This window comes from Rhinolophus sinicus, chromosome 16 (genome assembly GCF_057876585.1).
Source record: "Rhinolophus sinicus isolate RSI-liver-muscle chromosome 16, RSI-T2T, whole genome shotgun sequence".
Taxonomy (NCBI): Eukaryota; Metazoa; Chordata; class Mammalia; order Chiroptera; family Rhinolophidae; genus Rhinolophus; species Rhinolophus sinicus.
The window spans coordinates 95,906,045-95,921,249 of NC_142516.1; the positions used below are offsets into that span (position 1 = coordinate 95,906,045).

The following is a 15,205-nucleotide window of genomic DNA, read 5'->3' on the forward strand; positions in this document are numbered from 1 at the left end:
CTTTTTTTTTTTTTTTTTTTTTTTTTAAGATTTGATGTATGAAAAATTAGGAAAGGACCTGTTAAGAATATAAGTGTGGGAATATCGGGTAGGATCTGTGGACTCTTCAGCAAGAGATTAAGTGAACTATGAGGTACACTGTGAAAGCACATAGTTGTCTTCCTGAAGTGACAATCTTAAAAACTTAGGCCATCCCCTCTGTTTAGTTATTTGTCTTTAGGAGCCATCATTGCTGTGTGATTTAAAATTTTTTCCGAACCTTTTTGAAACTATGTATTTCAGCTTGTACCATCAATTTTATGTCAAGTTCAGGAAATTGTGTTTTTCGTCTTTTGGCCTAAATATTGGCCTCCCACGGATGTGGCAAATTGATCTGTGTTTTGATTTTGTGTATTTTAAGAATGCTCTGATTCACCGTTTGTAATTTCAAGCTGAGTGTTTTACTTTCTGCTGTGTATCCCTTTGTTCTATTCTTGCTTACCCTCCTCTCCACTGCCCTGTCTCTTTGATCATGTCACTCGTCCTTCACCAGCGCTCTTCTAGTGCTTTCGTGAAGGGCAGTGCCCAATAGGCATCAGATACCTAGGATTCCAGGAAGAGGCATGTCATGCTTTGTAAAAGAAGGTCATGTTCCTGCATTTCTTTCTTATAAGGCTGTCTAAAATTTCATTTGCCTCTCTACACCAACGTGTTAAATTTTAGCTTAAATTTCCATTTTCTATTATAAACTCATGCCTTAGAACCCAATCCTCTCTAATTTGGATTTATAAATCCTAAACTTTTCTTTTAATCTAGTGTGCCACTGTGGCTTTGATATAATGAAGTGGAAGCATTATTTATGCAGTTATGTGAGAATTTATTTTACTTTGCTTTGTTGGTTAATTTTAGTATTCAACCTCCACTTGTGTGTAGGTTAGATTATATTTTGAGCTAACATCTTCATATTTTTACAGTCACATATAGGAATTAATTCTAACAGAAACTTCACATTCCACAGACATTAAGCATGCATTTGATTATTGCCCAGATAGTATTTTTCTGTAAGGGAAAAATTATGAATAGTAATCTTTAATATGTAATCTATGTTAATTTTTTTATAGAAAATAATTTGTTAGTTTCTTACCTTTTTAAGATATAACAAAAAATAGTGATTTAAAGTTTGCAGATTAATACTTTGTATGTTCCTATAACATTGCTAATTTTTCCAAGCTTTAGTGCTTTCAAGACACATATCTGCCAAGATGCTTTTTAAGGTAGAAATTGCAGTCATTTACTGATGTATATATTGCTTTCTCTTCTAACACATGTAAAATTGAGGTTAATACTTGTTTATATTTGTACTACAAATTACTTCTAGTTTTATCATGAATATTAGGAAGTGACGTACGCAAACTAGTTCTTTTATAATGATAAACATTTTGCCCTAATAATTAGTAACAAATCTGTTTTACAGAACGATAAAAGATTTTGAGATGATACGAGGGATGAAAATGAAACTAAATCCTCAAAATTCTGTAAGTGGCTATGTTGGAATATTTTTATTATAATATAAACAGTCTATCAGCTAAGGTCATTATCTTTTGACTCTAGAACTTTCTAGTGATATGCTGAAAGTGTATGTTTTCTTGTTTCTGATTATTGGTTTTCATGAATAAAGGCATTGAGATATTGGATCCAATCAAATATATGGTGATGAAAGGAGAACTGACTCTGGGTGGTGAACACACAATGGGGTTTATAGATGATGTATTACAGAATTGTACACCTGAAATCTATGTAACTTTACTAACAATTATCACCCCAATAAACTTTAATTAAAAAAAAAAAGATATTGGATCCAGATGTCTGAGGCTGATGTTTCCAGGAAATCCAGTATATTTTTGTTGATTAGTTGACATAATATATACGCGTATGTGTGCATGCAAGCATATGCGCACACACACGTATATTCACATTTATACACATATTATACACATTTATACACACATGATGTATTAATATATACTTATACAAAGGCTGCTTCCGTTCTGTAGAAAGTTGGCTTCTCAGTTTGAAGCAGCCTTTATTTAAGGAGGCTCAGTGTAGGCTTGATCTAACAGGTGACAGTTTTAACCATCAGTGTTAAGTTTGCAGTTTACTCATTGGTTTGCTGATTTATGGAACTCAGTTAAATAGGTTGATATGACTGACAAAGTATACCCATCCTCAGAATACTTAAGTGTTATGTTCAAACACAAGATCAAATGACTACATGTTCTTACAGGACAGACTGATGTGTCCTAATGGCCCGAATGCTGGCCAAGTGATTGGGTGCCCTGGAGAGTGATGGGATTCCAGGTATTAGGACACTGATTCCCATGTGGTCTGAGGGTGCCACAGGATTGCTGGGGTGGTCTATGCCATTCTTCCCAGGTTCAACCACTAAGAAATGGATTGATCATTTCTAGAGTAGCATGTCAGTTCTTTGGCTTGGTAAGTCTGCTTAGGAAGCTAGATAATGGTCAGAATTTACTTTGATAAACATAGAAAGAGAAAAAAGAATGTGTTGCCAAAGCTAGTTCACTGGAAGCTAATATGGCTTGACCTGTCCACCCTAGACAGTTTTATATGGCTGTTGATGCAGGGTATTCGGCAGGCATTTGTGAAATGGCCAATCTCATCATAAAGTCCCTGTTTTGGTGAATGGTACGTACCTCTCAGTTCACCGTTACAGGTGCCAGAACCTGGGCTTACTCTCGACCAGTGGTTCTCAAAGTGTGTTCTCTGGATCAGAAGCAGAAGCATCACCAGGCAACTTGTTAGAAATACAAATTCTCTAGCACCATATGAGGCCCACTGACTCTTGAGTCTGTGTTTCATCAAGCCCTTCAGGTGATTTCTCCCCACCCCTCCCCCCTTATAAGCAGTGATCAAGTCCATGGATTCTCCTTTCTGAGATCTCCGCATTCCCTCCCCTCCATGCTCATTGCTACAGCCCTGGTTGAGGTCATTATTGCTTCTCTCCCAGATTACGGTAGTTGCTAAATGGTTTTCTAGCCTTTTGTTCTGGCTCCCCTCAAAGCCATCCTGGATTCTCACTGCCCAGCAATGTGCCCAGCTGGGTGTTAGACACAGAATAGGTACTCAGCACTTATTTGAAATATGAACAAGTGAATGAATGAATGAATGAATTACCACCAGAGGGATTTTTCTGAATAGCGATCTGATCAGGTGACTCTCTTATTTAAATTTTTCAGTCACTTCCTGTAATTCTAGGATTTACCTTCCTGTTTCTTACTTTTTCCTGCCAAGCCCTTCATGATTTTGCCTCTTACCTGCTTTTCTAGCCTTATCTTCTGCTGCCCCTATTGGCCAAGTTAGTGAGTGTCCTTTACGCCCTACTGATACCTGTGTGATGTTCATATGCTTTTTCATTTATGTTAGCTTTGCTTCCATTGCTTTCCTTTCTTTTATTTTTTAATTCTAACTGATTTATGTGTCAGCAACTATGGTAAGTAGCTTTAATAATTCACAAGCATCATACCTAGGAATGACTTTCCCCTTTCTCATCTGGATTAAGTACTCCGGTTCTTCAAAACTCAAGTTAGTCTTTGTCTCCTCGAAACATTTCCTGACCTTCTGCCGTGATTTAAATACCCTTCTCCTGGGCTCTGTTTCACATGGTACAACATCACAGACAGGATGTACCATTTGTTTCAATGCTCCATGGTTGCTGAGTCACTTGTCTTTCTACTGCCTGGACCATCATTGGCTTCATGGTGCAAGGATCATGTCTGATTTGTTTTTGTATCATTAAAGCCTACACGCTGTCTGGCATCTGGCAGATAGTAAATGATCATCTGTGGGAGGAAATCTGTGCCAGGAACTGAACACTTGGGCTAGAGTCCCAGGCATGCTGTCCCTGACCTTCAGGAACTCATGGGGAGAAAGAAAATAAACCTACACGTATCTTATATTGGTGTAGAAATATGACCATGGAATAACGTCCAAACTGAAATTTCAAGAAGATAATGCCTAAACTGAAATTTTGAAGGATGGTGGCAATAAGGATAGAAGCCAACATTTACGAGCGCTTATCAATGCCAGGTGTCCTATTTAATAGTTTAAGTGCATTAAGCAATCCTGTTTGGGAGGTGCTGTTGATTCATTCAGTAAATAACTGTTGGGTGACTGCTGAGTATCAGGCAGTGTTCAGAGCGCCACCAGGATATAGTAGGAACAAATGCAAACAAAGTCCCTGCCCTCATGAAGCTTACATTCCAGGGGAAGAAAACAGAGTAAACACATGAAAAAAATTAGTATGTTCTGTATTATGTGGTGAGAAGGGCTCTAGGAAAAATAATGCAGAGAAAAGGGGATGGAGGTTGCTATTTTACATGGAGTGGTCAGTAAGAGGACCCTGGAGCAGAGACTTGGAAGAAGTGAGGGAGCACGCCATGGAGACGGCACAGGGAAGGGCAGTCGAAGCAGAAGGAACAGCAAGTACAGAGGCCTGAGGCAGGAGCATGCCCAGTGTGATCAAGGAACAGTGAGACAGCCCATGTGGCCAGAGTGCAGTGAGGGAGGGGGAGAGCAGCAGGAGGTGGGGCGACACCAGGTCACAGGGAAGGAAAACAGGAAAGCATCCATGGGCAGCAATAACCTTTCTAAGTTGTCCAACTGGTGTGGATTGAAGGCTTGAACCCAGGCAGTCTGACTTCACAGCCTGGTGTCTTAACCCCTCTTTCTGTCACCTGGACAGTTTGTGGGGAGGGTGGTCCTTCAGGTTTTCAACCGTTCTTTTCTTTCAGCATTTTGTACCAGTTGTCAAAAACAACTATTATTACAATATTTCTTTGTGACATATTTTCTTTGCCAAGACTAGAGTTAATTATACTTTAGTTACATTTTAAATTGTTGATTTTGGTTTTGGGATCCACCCTAAGCTTCTTTCTTAGATTTAGAAAGAATCCTAATTTTACCTTTAGTACCCTAATCTCACTTGCAATGTGTTTTATAGATTCATACATGGGCTACATTTTGGGGGAAATTTCAGCATGGCTAATGTAATCTATTAATGTTGACTTTTATTAGTTTACATTTCAGGATCATATTTGTTTACCTTTTTTTGTTACCCCGAATTCTGAGATTATGCCATATTTACTATACCTTTCTACTCATTGATTACAGAGAAGTCAAAATAAAGAGGCAGGTATTTCTTGCCAAGTCATGAATTTTTAGCGTTTTTATAAAGCTTTGCTGATATAATAATAGGTTTACATTTTTAAAGATAGCTAAATTATTGATAAAAATTGTGAAATAGTCAATAGCTTTCATAACAGTAAATTTTTCCATTGTAGGAATTAATGCCTTGGGATCCCCCTTACTACAGTGGTGTGATTCGTGCAGAGCGGTAAGTTTTTTGAAAGATACTTATCTATGAGCAGAAAGAAAGACAACAATATTTATTGAGCACATTGCACATTAATTATGCAACTACACTCCTCACTCAGTTGCTCACGTTACCAACCTACCTTCTCAGATTCAGGCTCTGTGCTGGCTTGGTCAGCATCTGCCCACGTATTTTAAAATCTGGATCACAAAGCTATGCTCTCAGTCACAGTACAGCGCTCGACCCCTCCCCCATCAGCCTATTCTGTGGCTTTTGTCATTTCCTGTCTAAGACTCTTACCTGTCTCCCCGTGGTGTCTACCGTCCGGCCCCTCTCTGCCTCTTCCTGTGTGTGCCTTCCAGGTTCTCTTACTAGACTGAACACGTTGGGGTCTGGGACTTTGCTAGAACCCTTGTTTCTGGTTGAGGGTAATGAAGAAATAACGTAGTACTTGGCATGACGCTGTGTGATTTTCTTATGTTTCCTCATTTTTATTTCAACATATTGTCAGCACGTTATTGGCACATCTGGAAGGATATTAATGAAATCAAGACTTAGGAAACTTAAGTTGATCGAACTACTCCTCTGGCTTCTACATTCACCTGTGTAATTATATTGTGGTAAATTAGTACATTTCCCCCCCCCTAAAAATTCCCTATTTCTGTCACTTTTCCTTTTACATGTAAACCCAAGAAATATGGAGGCCTGTTCACAGTGACCACCTTGTTTATGTTGATGTCCCAAGTAACTTTATATGCACAATATGAATTTAAAAAAAAATCTTAATCTTACCCTCCAAACAGTCATTAACATTTTTCTCTTATCGTTCGTTTTATGCAGTTTAAGAGAGTTAAGATCGATTTAAGTAATGGAAGAAAACAAAAGTTTTGTGCCTTTTACTTCATTAAGGCATGTTGGCATATATCATGATAATATATTTATTTGATTGGTATTAAATTTTAAAGCCTTTTTGTTACTATGTGTTATTCAAGCATCAAGTAGTAAGTACCTCACTAAAATTAGGCTTTGTTTATTTTAATGATTTTTTTTGGCATTTGTCATAAAACAGAAAGCAATAACTTTATTTGTTCTTTTTTGTACCAGCAGGAGGAGGTACTTTAACAGTGTTGAAAAGCTTACCCACTTAATTTTTATTTATTTCCCCCCTCTTTGGCTTCTCCATTACATCTCTGTTCCCCAAACCAATCTTACTTACAAAGCATAATTGTCTCATAACCAGATAATGATACTTCATCAACTACTATTTTTAATACACGTATCCCAAATTCAGTATCAGTCATCTTCTCTCTGAAAGCAAATAAACTGTCATTTAAAATCTGTTATAATTTAATTATGATAAAATCACAGTGAGTACTTAGAATATATTATAGCTTAACATAAGATATTGTTTCACAAATGTGTTTTATGGCTGCAAAACTGCAGACCCTGCTCCCTATCGTTGCATAAAAAATATAATTTCTCTTTTAAAGCTTTTTCAGAGAAAGATTTGGCTTGGTTGATTGACCTGTTAAGATGTAACATAAAGGAATACTAAATTTTTTTTATTAATGCTTTCCATATGTATATAAAGTATTTTCTTTGATTTTTGACATTGGAAAGTAATATGTTAGATGTATTTCTTTCTAATTTTTTGCTACTGTGATTTTTATGTGGTATTTCTCCATCCATATCATGTCCCCATGCCCCTTATTGTTTTAATTAATGGCTTAGCCTTAAATTTAAGTGAGATTTTTGTCATTTAACTGTACTCTGTAAATATAGCCTTCCCAAATGGTGGTTCTGTGGAAGTTACATATGAATATTTGAGTATTTGGAAAGAGCTAATCAATTGGAATTGAAAGTATATGTATTACTTAGGGGTATGAGATCCCTCAAAGGTTTGATTGTGATCTTAAAAGCTATTGAATAAAGGGTAGTGACCCCCTCTTCTGCATTTCTACCAGAAATACAACATTTAAAAGTCTTTATGTGGCTGACTGACTGTGGTGTCAGTTCTTAGACGTACCTGAGCCCCCAAATAAGTTGAGAGTTCTCACCCCTCTACACCAGCCACAGAGATGGGGTCTTACTGTCCAAATCAGCCACTGGAAAGAATGGGAGCCTGTGAGGCAACGAGGCAGTGGGGCCAGGAGCAAGTTCCCTGAAGTTGGAGGGACCTAGGCAAGTCCTGGCTCTACCACTAAATGAGCAACACACGATCTTTGGAAAGTTACTTATCCTCCACGTCTCTTGGCAAAGTTATCTATAAAATGTGGTTACCGTAGTTCCTACCTCACAGGTCAGGATTAAATGAAATAATGTTTGTGTTATTAGTACTGAAACAACATTATTATATGGAATTGGCCACCTGTGGACATTCTGTTAGAGAATGGTCCACTCTAAGAGATGCTTTTTTTAAGTGTTCCCAAAAATCTTTTGAAGGAGGGGTCAGTTCTTCCTTAAAGCTTCTATAAGAAAACACTTGTCTAAAATGTAATGAATGTTATCAGATTAATTGTAGAATGCTCATCAGAAAAGATTTTGATGATAGATAAAGGGTACTGAGTCAGGGAAGTCCCTCTTGCCAGTGTTTTCCAGCATCACTCTGTCCGGAGTGGAGGTACCCTGCAACTGGCTGGCAAGGCAACTCACTTCTGGTCCCTTCCCTTTTCAAGGTTGAGGGATCACTACTGCCTTCAAAAGAAAATTGGAGTTGTCAGTCAAGGCCTTCTAGGATCTGCTAGCATCACAACCCACTCTTCTTTAACAATAAATACATACACACCCCGTTATTTGTTGGGTATAGCCTGCCCTACTGGTTCTCTCCCACCACTCCTCTTCCTCCACAATTTACCTAAGCTGCACTAAACTCTCTGACCCCCAGCCAGGTCCCTTTCTGTCTCAGAAGAGCCTGTGTCTGGTGGCCAGTCAGGTTCCCTTTGCCTTCTTTTCTGTCTTTACCTATGAAATTTTGCCAAGTGCACGATGCCTCCAGGTCTGCACTAGCCTGTGCAGCTCCTGCTTCCACCATGCTCGCAGCCTACGTGCTACACAGTTGACCTTCTAATTATGTGTTCTTTGTGTCATTTTATTAAATGTGTCTTTTCAATCATATCTTAAAGCTCTTAAGAACAAAGTTTGTCTGTTAGCAGTTTAACGTGGAATATACAGTCTGGGCTCTCAGTAAATACATATTGGTGTGCCAAGAAAAGGTTGCTGCCACAATCCAATGTCAACAGCAGTCCCCAATCTGGGTTGCAGTAAAAGAATCTTTACTGAGGTGAACAGTTTGCAAACCTGGGAAACACAGCCTCTGGAGGACACTGAAAGTGTGCTCCCTGGAGACTAAGGGGCGGTCTGCTTATATAAAGTACCTGCCCTAATCCCTGACTGGTCCATTTTTTATGCAAATGAGGAATCCAGATGAGGAATCAAATAGCACTTTCCTGATTGGTTGGAATCATGCATCTTGATTGATCAGTATGGAGCCACTCTGATTGGTCGATAAAGATGCAAATGAAGATATAGCTTCGACATGGGGCAGGTCTTAGCCCATTGGTCAGAATATGATTCCAGGAACTCCTTTGTAAGTTTTGGCTCAGTCGGCAGGAGTGAAGTATAGGAGGCTTGGCAGCTCAGTTTGTGCTTTTCCCCTAATATGCAGTGTGCATGAGAGGATCCCAGTAAACAATGGCTGCTAGACTCTGATTTTGAATTTGGGCCGAGTTAACCACAAGGAGTAAACCGAGTAAACCTTTTTAGCAGGTTTATTCCTTCTTGGGGTTCACAGTTGATAACCATTGTTCAAGCCTGTGCCTAAACCAGTAATTGGAAATTCTTATTCAAAGCAAATCTAGTGACATATTTTTGTAAAGAGAATATCATATTTTAGTGAAGGACATTTTTCATCGCTCAACTTTGTTGAAAGCAGTGTGACCCTCTGGAGATCTTTGTAATGTGTATTGGTTGACAGAGGTACCTACCAGGCTTGTTGGTTCTTTGAGTGAGAAATCACTAACTATTCCAGGAACACAGTGTAACCTACGTAATATCCACCAGGGGATTTAGTGTATTTAATTAAAGTTTCAATACAAGTTCTTTTATTTTGCTATTAGCTCAGTAAAAGAACCAGAAAAAGGGATGCAGAAATGCTTCAGATGGGATTGTAAGAATTGGGTGTTTTAAACATCTGTTTTAAGTAGCTTAAAAGGCAAATGATTGAGTTTGCTTTAAGATTTCGGTAATCTTGATTGACATAAGTAGGCCGAGAAGCACAGGTAATGGATCAGAAAAGAAAGGGAAAATAGTTTGGGTTTGAGATTAGAATAGTGGAACACTGTGAAGATTTCTAAATCCTTGTTAAATTCCTCCACTTTCAAGTAAACACTTAATTGTGTGGTTTGACATGAAATCAAAAGTAGAAGGGGCTTTCCTTGATTTGAGGTTTTCTTCAAGTTAACCCCAGGGACTTTTTTTTTCTTTTATGATAAATATTTCAGATTTATTTCAAGTTTCTTAAATGTCTGCCTAAAGAAAAGAAAGAACCTATTAGAAGTAAGACAAGTCAGACAAGAAATTAATGTGCCAAAGGTTGATCCTTGAAAATAGTTGCGTAAATGACTGATGGTAGTAAATCTTACAGAGCAGCTAATTTTTTTCTTTTTCAAGTTTTAGTGGTAGATTCTTCGTGGAAGACTAAAAGTAATTCTTTAAATTATAAAAAGTATATTGAAATGATTTTATTTAAAATTAAATTTTATTTTTGAATAGGCAGTACATTCACATGGTTCAAAAAATCAAAACCAGATTAGAAAGTATTCATATTGAGACATTTGATCTCACCCTGTCCCTGTTCATAGCAGTTCTCTCTGCCCCTGTCCCCCGAGGTAACCACTTTAAAGTTGTGTATCCTTTCAGCATGTGGCTTTTGTTTTTAATGCTTGAGGACTTTATTTCTTTTCTGCCAATAATGAGTTTCAGTGAATCATTATTTATTTTGGTGCTCCTGTATAAAGCTATCATTGGCAAGTAGAATTCAGTGTTGTCTGTTCCTTGCTAAGGTATATAGTCAAAATCTCAAGAGCATTCACGTAACGAAATAGGAATGTTTTGTGTTTTAAACTATTTAGGAAACATTGGACTCTCACAGAAGAATGGTATGGTGGCATTTCAAGAGCATAAAGCCTTCAGTTTGATATGTGAAATTGTACTCGTATACTTTATTTGTTAGTATATGAGTAGTGAGCAGGGTACTTTCAATTTAAAAAAAAAATTAACCTTTATTATGAAAACTTTCAAAATAGACAGAGATAGAAAGAATATAAGTAACCCGCATACATTCATCTCCCAGATTGAACAATTACCAAGATTTTACCATATTTCCTTCATCTTTTTCCTTTCCCTTTTTTCCTTTTTTCTTCCTTCTTATTACTAAAATATTTTAAAGTACATCTTAGATCTCATGTCATCTCATTCTTACATATTTATTATGTATCTCTAAAAATTATGGATATTTTCTTGCATAAATTCAGTACCGTTATTCCCTAATGAAGTTCACAGCTGTGTGCTGGATCATCTAATACCCAGTCTATATTCATATTTCCTTGATAGTATCAAATCTTGTTTTTCCCAGTTGGCTTGTTGGAACCAGAATCTGAACAAGGCCTGCACATTTCATTTGTTGTTTCTGTCACCTGAGCCTCTCCATGTACCTCATGCCCGTACCCAAATTGCCACCTTTTTAATTTTTTCAACTTGTTGAAGAGAACTGGCTATTCTACAGAATTTCCAAGCTTCTGGGGATTTATCTGGTTGCTTTCTTATGTTGTCATTTTGCTAGTTCCTTTATTCTCAGAATTCCTGTAAGCTGGATGTTAGACCTTTCCCCTTCCCCCTCCTCATTATTTTTGTTTATTCTGTCTTACTGTTGTGTTTCAGATATGGCTATTAAATCTCATGTATTGATATAATTGAAGACTGAATGAGAGGGTACAAGTAGAGGTCTCACTGCTACCCTAAGATTTGGCTCGAGCCTCTGTAATAAGGGTTCTGTCACCTAGTGCCATATCAGTGTAATTGTATCCTTTCTTCATAAGGTCAGGCCTGCTGGTTCACTTTCCTACTTTTTTAGACTGATGATGAAATTGTACTCTGTTAACTTTAGTTTTGATTTATGTTAATCACAATTTTCAGTGAACTGTGTAGCTGATCTGTACCATTAGGCAAGTCACTCCCTGATTACCAGAAAGTTTGGGTAGAGCATTTTCTTGCAGAGGTCCAGATAGAACCAAACTGGCAATGGCTGATTCTTTACAAACTGGAGAGAAAACAGATCTTCTTTATTTTCAGGACAATGTAATTACCTGAAAGGTAAACAGGTTTCTAGCATCATTCAGTTCCTTTATTGCTCCCCTACCTTTATTTAACCAGACAAAACAGTAGCTCTCCCTTTGGCTTTCAAGACTAAATATTTCAAAATGCCATCCAACTATCACATTAAAGTCATGCTTAGATAATTATTCCTGATGCCAGAAACATTCTATCTCATTTTATTTTGATAAAGTTAAAAATAGTTTCTCTGAAAGTGTTGTCATATACTGCTTTTCTCACGTCTGCGTTTTCCCGAGCCCACACATGTCCTCTGGCAGGCTGTCTGCATTCTGTGTCGAGCCTGGAAGCATTTGCCATTTGGGGCAAATGTTCTCTCTCACACTTGCTTTAACTTATTGAATACACTGGGGTGAGACTGAAGCCTATGTTTATCTGCAGTTTCAACCTGGATTCATTGACTACTTAATTGTGTTTTATATTTTCACTAAGTTCAATGCCAAGATTTTTGGAAGTAGTGTCCAAGTTCTTTCTTTACCTTAATCCCAGGTGCATCTGAGGTTGAAATATAAGTCTGACTCATAAAGTGTGCTTCATAAACACAGAGATACATTGATTAAAAAAAAAAAAAAAAACCTCAAATTACAACAAATGAAGAATTCTTCATTTGAAAATCTTTCATTGACTATTTCTGTACTTATTTCAATAATAATTAGTATTCCTGATGAGGATTTTGAGATACTGCTAAATTCTGTTGTTCTTAATAAGAAAGACCTAATTTATATCATTTTACCATGTTGATTATAATATATTTAGTTCTTTGAAATTTTGTAGCATATTTTTAACCAGAACAAAGCAGAGCACTTATTAAACTTCATTTAGCAATGATGGTGGATAACAGTAATTTTCTTCCTATTTCTTTCTGAGAAAGAGTACCCAAAGGATTCTTATTCAGGATTCAAATCGGTAGAACGTATTTACAAAAAATATGTAGTAAAACTGTTGTAAAACTTTAAAAGAGTTTGAGGCGATGAAAGGGATAACAATGAAAGTAAATCCTCAAAATACACTTAAATGTGACTATGTTTATGTTGGGCTGTGGCTCTGATATACTCTAAGGTTTACATGTTGCCTGTAGTACTTTTCTATTGTTTTGGGTTCTCTAGATGACAGAAGGGAAAGTTCTTACATGTAGTATCTATGCAGATAAAAAAGTTGTGGAGAAAGGAGCTGCAGGCAGGTATTCACGGCAACCTTTCAAGAGTCTGGTGCTGTGGCTGCAGACCCAGCTTTTGCATGGGGAGCTCAGCCTGTGAAGGTCATCCCTGTGCTTTAGCTCTGTGGGGGCAGGGGGAGCAACTGCGTCCTGAGCTGTGGTTGGGTGGCCGTTGGCAGTGGAGCTCAGTGATCTGTGACTGCTGAAATGTCCTGTGTATTATTTCACACCGTGTTGAAGATATAAGCTGAGTATACAAGGCAGGGGGCAGGGTGGGGCTGGCTGCTGCCTTCTGACTGGCGCGTCATGCAGGACTGTTCCTCAGGGCACCTCAGACCAGAGCTCAGGGCCTGGCAATACCTTCCAGCTTTTTGAACCTCTTGCAGCCTCCCTGGACCTTTTCCCATTCTGGCTGTTCTTCGGGAAGGGCATTACTTCTCAGAGTCACTGAGGGCGTGGAGGGGCACACAGGTGTGTGTGATCTCTTTCTTGCTTTTGAGGTGACTGAGTAAGGTACAAGGTGATCTTTGTTTGATTGAGCTTTTATGCCATATTGGCTTTGATGCCGTGATCCTTTGCTGCTGCTCTTCTAGAATCTTCTAGCATGTCCTCCCGCCTTCGCCAGGGAACTCATCTTTCAAAGTCCACCTCAGATAGCCCCTCCTCTTTGTAGTTCTCCCCGATCCTTACATTCTCTTCCTCTCCCTTCTGGCAGGGGAATTAACCACAGCCTGACCTTTGTTCCCAACCCCTTTGGGCACTGCTCTTATGCCCTTATCACTTGGATTACCCATTCTTTAGGGTTACATCTTACTCTTTCTACATGGGGGAGTGATCAGACACATAGTAGATGATCTGGAATGTTTACTGTGTGGACTCACACTTCTTGCCAGAGTGTCGCTATGATTTATGGAGTGCCCGCTTTTCTCCAGGCACCATGCTAGATTCTTTGTATGCATTTATCTGATCATGACTGGAGTGGGGGAAATAATGATCCTGTCATGCGGGAGACCCTGCTCGCTGCGCCATTTTTCGGGCGGGGCGGCCTGCGGGGGTCTCTGCTCCCGCTCCCCACACAAGAACGCAGGATATGGTGAGGCCAAAAAGGAACACCCACAGAGCCATAGGTAGGGGAGTCATACCACTATGTTCTCACTGGAGGCTGGGCCCACCGGATGCGCTACCTGCCGTCAGCCTTTCCGCCAACCGACTGACGACTCTCCTCCACTCTCCTCGGCAGTCCTCGGCAATCCTCCGTAGCTGCAGCAGTTATACTAGCGGCCAATCAGCTAACCAGCCACAGCCGACTGCCAATCAGCCACAGCCGCCGGCCATCCACTACCCGAGCCAAAACCCCTCCGCGTGAGGCCGAGAGCCTGTAAACCACTTTCTGGGGCTCTGTCCCCACACTCCACCCCTACAGGGTCTCGCCTCACAATCTACGCGGCAAGCGTCTTCTGCAAGGGTCCCTGTGCCGTGTTAGCCTACTGACACCTACGGACGAAAAGAAGCAGCAGTCTTAGGAACCAACAATGGCAAATCCCTTCCATCTGGGAGGATACATGCTAGCTTTTTGTCCTGGGAAAGGAGGGTCGCTGCCACTGGCACCTTTCCCGGTTTGTGGTACCAGACCTTTATGGCAGTGCTTGGGGTCCCTTGCATAGTTTCAACATGTAACAGAACAGGGGACCCCATAATAGACCATAGTGAGAGCACATAGTTTCCTCGCAAAATCATCCCAGTATCGGGACCTCTGTATACTACAGTCACTTGCGGTGGCCACTCAGCCACCACCCCTGGTGTCACTTGCAAATCATGAGTCAAACCGGCCCCCCGTGGGGCTATCAGCCCCAACCATCGACAGTGGGGGCTTTTGACCTGCCAGGGCCAAGTCCATTACATAGTGATATGTCCCCAGGTGGACAGTCAGATGATCCATTAAATCATGAATTGAAGGCACTGCAGCGTGCAGGGGTGGCGTCACCTTATTTAACTCCCTATAGTCCACAGTCATTCGCCAGGTCCCATCTGGCTTCTTGACAGGCCATACTGGGGAGTTAAAGGGACTGTGCGTTGGCCTCACAATATGTGCCTTCTCCAATTCCAATATTGTACGACTGATCTCCTCCTGTCCTCCTGGCAGGCGATACTGTCGCACTGTAACCACGCGCCAGGGCTGTGGCAATGCTTGAGGAGGGTGGTGAGCATGCCCGCGTGTCACCGCTTTCACCACCCTTATCCGGAGACGGAACTCTCCTACCGACGTCTGTAAGCTGAGGCCATGTAGCACG

General features: G+C 39.8%; 1 protein-coding gene across 2 annotated transcripts in view; it reads left to right on the forward strand.

Moving 5' to 3' along the window:
- MIPEP (mitochondrial intermediate peptidase) overlaps positions 1 to 15,205 on the forward strand; it is a 176,639-nt gene that overhangs the window by 38,573 nt on the left and 122,861 nt on the right. For both annotated transcript variants that reach the window (XM_088793507.1, XM_088793508.1), the window contains exons 9-10: positions 1,454 to 1,514; positions 5,340 to 5,392. In XM_088793507.1, coding sequence (XP_088649633.1) covers positions 1,454 to 1,514; positions 5,340 to 5,392 — 114 coding nt within the window. The remainder of the gene's footprint in view (positions 1 to 1,453; positions 1,515 to 5,339; positions 5,393 to 15,205) is intronic.